Consider the following 5,361-nt stretch of genomic DNA (forward strand, 5'->3'; position numbering starts at 1 on the left):
GAGGAAGAAGATGGCCATGAAAAAAGAAGAAAAATAAAATAAGAATAAAAACACCAATGGATTGAATATTTGTTTTTACAACAGAAATTTGCAGGTACCTGTTGGACCCCAGCATGCGCGGTTAAAACAAATTTAAAACTCCCCTTATAATAGTTTTATGGTACCACGATATAAGGGATATGTTACCCTAATATGAGGCCCTATAAGCAAGTGTACTTGTTCGGACGTGCCCGTTGGCAGTAACCCGCCAGTCCCCATTTTGCTTTGTCCACAATCATAGTCGTGTATGCCCGTACCCAAATCCATACAATGCATGCAACAACATACATCAACACCACAATAGATCGAACGAGAAATATAGATATATTCTGGATTGAGCATAGTTCATCGGACACACTTCATCGGATCCAAAAGACTTAGTTCGCCAGAGGATACAAAATTTTGAGATTCAACATTTTCTTTGAGATTCAACTTTGTTCTAAGAAAATTTTGGGATTCAACTTTTTTTAGGCATTATTTGAGATTCAACTTTGTTTTAAGAAAACTTTGATATTTACATTTTTTTAGACATTATTTGAGATTCATCCTTATTTTTTTTAGGTAAGACAAAATTGAGATTCAATTCAGCTAGCACAAATAAGTTTCATGGGCATCAATAGTACCAGCAGCCCAACAACAGCCCATTAAGGCCTTAAACCCTAACGTGAAACCTTTCACTGCCTCAATTCCCGTGCTCCGCGTCTCCACCACACAAGGGAAAGAACCACCACAGCACCTCGCCGCCGCCGCCGACGACGATGTGGCGTTCCCGAGCTCGCGCTCTCCTCCTGCTCCGCTCGTCCGCCCCACCGCCGCAGCAAAATCCACTTCGGAGCCTGGCCCGAGCCCCGCCCCCGCCACCACGCCTTCTCTCCCGCTTCCTCTCCTCCTCCTCCTCCCCCCAGAAGGTCCCGCCGGCCGCCTCCCCTCCCTCGTCCTCCTCGCCCGGCGCCGCTCCCGGATCAGCTGCGCCGCCGGCCTACACCGGAAACCTGAAGGTGAGTCACGTCTCTGCACACTACCTCTCTTTCGAGGCGCCGATCTTCCTGATTAATCACTAGCTTGATTGGCAAATCAAACATTCATTATTGGTTGCTGTGAACGATTACTAGTAGAAGACTTATTCATTATTCTCGGTTGCTAGCATTAATCCAGGGCGAATCATGCCCTGACAGTGGCAAGCCAACTACTGTCCATGACTGATCTGATACAGCACTTGATTTTCTTGAGTGTTTTTATTGCCCCATCGTGTTATTGTCTACATTTTGCAAGCAAAATCACGAGTACATAGATAACTACGCACGTATTACAGAATGGCTCAACAAGATAAAAGGTACAGGGAAAATGGAATACACCAACAGCCAGTACATTTCTTATCACTAGCGGCATCTTTATCATGAAGCGGCAGAACGATCGGGCTATCTCTAACTATCAAAGCTCAAGAACAAGGTTAAGCATGGTACTGGCCGTATAGTATCGGGCTAACTACTTGTGTTACTAGGTCGATTCATCTCTCAGCAACTCTGGATTGTAACACGAGTCTTTTAAGTTTTAACCAGTAATTAATTGTAAGATTAATAACCTCTCAATGTTTGATTATATATCATATTTTTCTTCAGCTCAACTTGAGCTGTACTCCCTCTGTCAACTAATATAATAGTGTTTAGATTACTAAAGTAGCGATCTAAACGCTCTTATATTAGTTGTCAGAGCGAGTACAAAGCAAATTTCTTTACACAGATCTGACCAAATTCACAGCTTAAATCATATTGTTCTTCAGCTCAACTTGAGTTGTACAAAGGAAATTTCTTTACACAAACACTGACCAAATTCACAACTTAAATCTATGAGAGAACAAAATACTAAACTGCGAACTCACGAAACAACCAGACCAGCCTCTGCTTCAACCGGGAGGTGGGTTCCCATGACCAATAACAAGTTCTCTCTCATGATTAACAGGGTTCTCTCTCATGCCTGCTACATGACCAATAACAAGTAGTCACTAATATTAACATAGCAACATGGCTTTCCATGAACAAGACAGGAAATCAATGTGGTTCTTCTGCCGATAACTTCCGTTCCGAACAATTAGTACATCAACAAATACTACCAGCTTCACTGGGACACTAAGCTTCTGGTTATCTTTCCGGAGCTAAGCTTATAAATGTTTCTGGTTAAAGAAAGGGAAATGATGATACTACGCACACAAGAAGAGAATCCGGAACCGTTGAGGAGATGTAAATATTTTGCCCAAGTGATATGTTGGTGATTGTCTTGCAGTGCTGGTACTTTGTGTTTTGTTCTGAGAAGAAACAGAACAGATGGTAATTGAATTCTTGGAGATCCTTGTTGTTAAGTGCAGACAGCTTTACATAGTTCCAAGCACTGGAAGCAACCACAGCAATCTCTACAATTCAAAATTCTGTTAAAAAACACTCATTACAGGAAATCCAAGGGTTCTTCAAATTGGTGAGAACATTCATAGGTTCTAATTCTAGCTGAGAAGCTATCATTAAGATTCAGCAAGGATCAGACCTGTACCTTGAAAACCGGCTTCTTGCGCTCCTCCCTTGCCGGATTCTTGTCCTCCTCATCCTCCGACTTCTTGCCCTCGTCCACCACCAGTTTCTTGTCCTCCTCATCCTCCGACTTCTCTGCTGACTTCTGTGAAATGATATTTCATATATGGTACTCTGGAGTTAAAATGAGATATGAGTTTGTGAGTGCACTCATTTCACCACTGAATTCGCAGTACATATTTAGTAACTTGTTCATGGAAAGGTGCATTCTTTGATTGTTTGTTAGTTCACTAATTTCACCACTGAATTTGCAGTACATATTTAGTAACTTGTTCTTGGAGAGGTGAAAAAAAAGTTACCCTGACAATGAACTTCCATATATTGTTTTGGAACAGTATGTTATCGTTGGTCAAAGGTTATATTGGATTGAGAGAAAGAAGATGCAACCCTTTGATCCTCCCTGAAAAACGAAAGTAACCTGCAGTTAAAATCCTCTAATAACTACCCAGTATGAATCTTTCTTGCATCCAGCTTATAGTTTGAGTGAAAGAAGCTGCAACTCTTTGGCTCTCACTGAAAAATGAAACTAACATTGCAATTGAAATCCTCAAATAACTACCCAGTATGAATCTTTCCTGCATCCAGCCTATAGTTTGAACAGCATGAATGCAGTATTCAAACCATGGTGCTAATATTTGAATTACTAGCACAGTGGTACTAACACATGTTTCTGTTTTGAACTGCGCAGAAAGCACTTGCAGGGTTGAGGAGAATTGATTTAGAAGGGTTGCGGTGGCGTGTTTTTGATGCAAAGGGCCAGGTCAGAATTCTTCTGTTTGTTTCAGTTGTGAGGATTTGCCCAGGTCAAAATATTTGTTTATGCAGTAAGTTGCTTTGAATATGTGATAGGTACTTGGACGGTTGGCATCCCAAATAGCTGTTGTGCTTCAAGGCAAGGACAAGCCAACCTATGCACCTCATGTGGAAGCTGGAGACATGTGTATTGTTCTTAATGCGAAAGATATCTGTGTTACAGGAAGAAAAATGACTGACAAAATTTACTACTGGCATACAGGGTTAGTAATTCTAGCAAATACTTTTTTATACCTTATTTGGTATCATTATTAAGTTTGTTCTGTCATGTGCATTTTGCCATTTCCCCAATAGGTATATTGGCCATCTGAAGGAAAGAAAGCTCAAGGACCAGATGGCAAAAGACCCAACTGAAGTGATCCGTAAAGCTGTCATGCGCATGCTTCCCCGCAATAAATTGCGTGATGTAAGTGAAATTGCATTTCTGTTTGTTTATAAGGATTGGTCATAGGTTCATCTTTTTTCTGGTTCAAGATTATATGCTAGCTTTAATTGCTACCAGAATACTCTGCAAGTTGGATTTCTGTATGCATATTCGTGTTGGAATAACAGTTACCCTGTTATAGAGTGTGCACTTCTATAATGCGCCATGAGCTGGTGATAATGCTATTGTTCTTATTATACGTTGAGGCATGTCATGTCAGTCTGTATAATGTAAGCTATAGTCATGAGAAGTTCGTCCATATGCACTATGTTACTCGTGTCTTGTTTAAGTTGGCGTGGTAAGTTTACGAAGAGAGCCAATCTGTTCATGGTTTATGATGTATACTCAGTTAACACCTCCTGCTTTGATTCTCCAGGATAGGGATCGTAAGCTGAGGATATTTGCTGAAGGCGAGCACCCATTCCACGACCGGTCTCTCGAGCCTTTCGTCATGCCGCCACGCCAAGTGCGGGAGATGCGCCCCCGGGCAAGACGTGCGATGATAAGGGCACAGAAGAAAGATCAGGACAGGGCAGCTAAGAAAGCCGAGGGAGAAGCAGCTAAGAATGGCAAAGCTGCGGTCGCTGCATAAGTCACCTTCAGATGTGTGTGGACTATGGAGACCGATGATTTGAGCCACTAGGGTTCTACCCGCTGCACGTTCTGAATGATGACCTGCGTATCTCTTTTCTCTTTGATGACATGTAGTCTTTTGTGTTGGATTTCATAGACAGGGTGCACTAGAATCTTATCAAGCTTTGTTAAGGCGGCAAGATTGCTGAGAAGCCTGTTGAGTTGAGTTAAGAGGCACTAAACCTGGAAACGCTCAACTCCTCATTCTGAATTTCCTTTTCGATCCTAAACTTGTAACTGGAATTTTGTATTGCAAATAAAACTCAATACATTATGCAGAACAGTGTAGAGTCACATTCATATCTTGAATGGAGAAGATGGTTTATTAGGTCGAGCTATTTACTGAACTTTTTTGTCAAAATATGTTACTACTCCGTTCCTAAATATAAGACATTTTAGAGCGTAATTCACTCATTTTACTTCATATGTAGTTTATAATTAAATCTCTAAAAGGTCTTATATTTAGGAAGGGAGTAGTACTTCGTATAGATTTTTTTTCACAAAAATGCTCCTCCTTTTGCTCTCTGCATCTCTGGCGACCGGTGAAGTTACGAAAACCACCATCTTTTGTACTTGTCTATTTGTTGTTAGATGCTAAAATAAGCTAAGTATGCCGTAGAACACTAGGGAAAACTTGCCGTTGACGTCATCAAGGATGTGAATCATGGAGGTTGCTAGGGGCGGGTTCACTTCTCACTAGGGAAAACTTACCGTTGACGTCATCAAGGATGTGAATCATGGGGGTTGCTAGGGGCGGGTTCACTTGGAGAAGGTTGCCCTGAAGAAGGGTTGTGCGATGCGGCTTGGGAGTTATTCTGCACTAAATATTTTGTAATGTCTCGTTAGCATGATGACACTCAAATGTTAATACTA

General features: G+C 41.5%; 1 protein-coding gene across 1 annotated transcript; it reads left to right on the top strand.

Moving 5' to 3' along the window:
- The first annotated feature begins 708 nt into the window (after positions 1-708).
- On the top strand, positions 709-4,764 carry LOC123403178 (50S ribosomal protein L13). Its single transcript, XM_045097133.1, has 5 exons — positions 709-1,037; positions 3,307-3,378; positions 3,468-3,634; positions 3,726-3,837; positions 4,232-4,764. The coding sequence occupies exons 1-5, from the start codon at positions 798-800 to the stop codon at positions 4,445-4,447; spliced, it is 807 nt and encodes a 268-aa protein (XP_044953068.1). The 5' UTR covers positions 709-797; the 3' UTR covers positions 4,448-4,764.
- Positions 4,765-5,361: the final 597 nt, after the last annotated feature.

This window comes from Hordeum vulgare, chromosome 6H (genome assembly GCF_904849725.1).
Source record: "Hordeum vulgare subsp. vulgare chromosome 6H, MorexV3_pseudomolecules_assembly, whole genome shotgun sequence".
Classification (NCBI taxonomy): Eukaryota; Viridiplantae; Streptophyta; class Magnoliopsida; order Poales; family Poaceae; genus Hordeum; species Hordeum vulgare.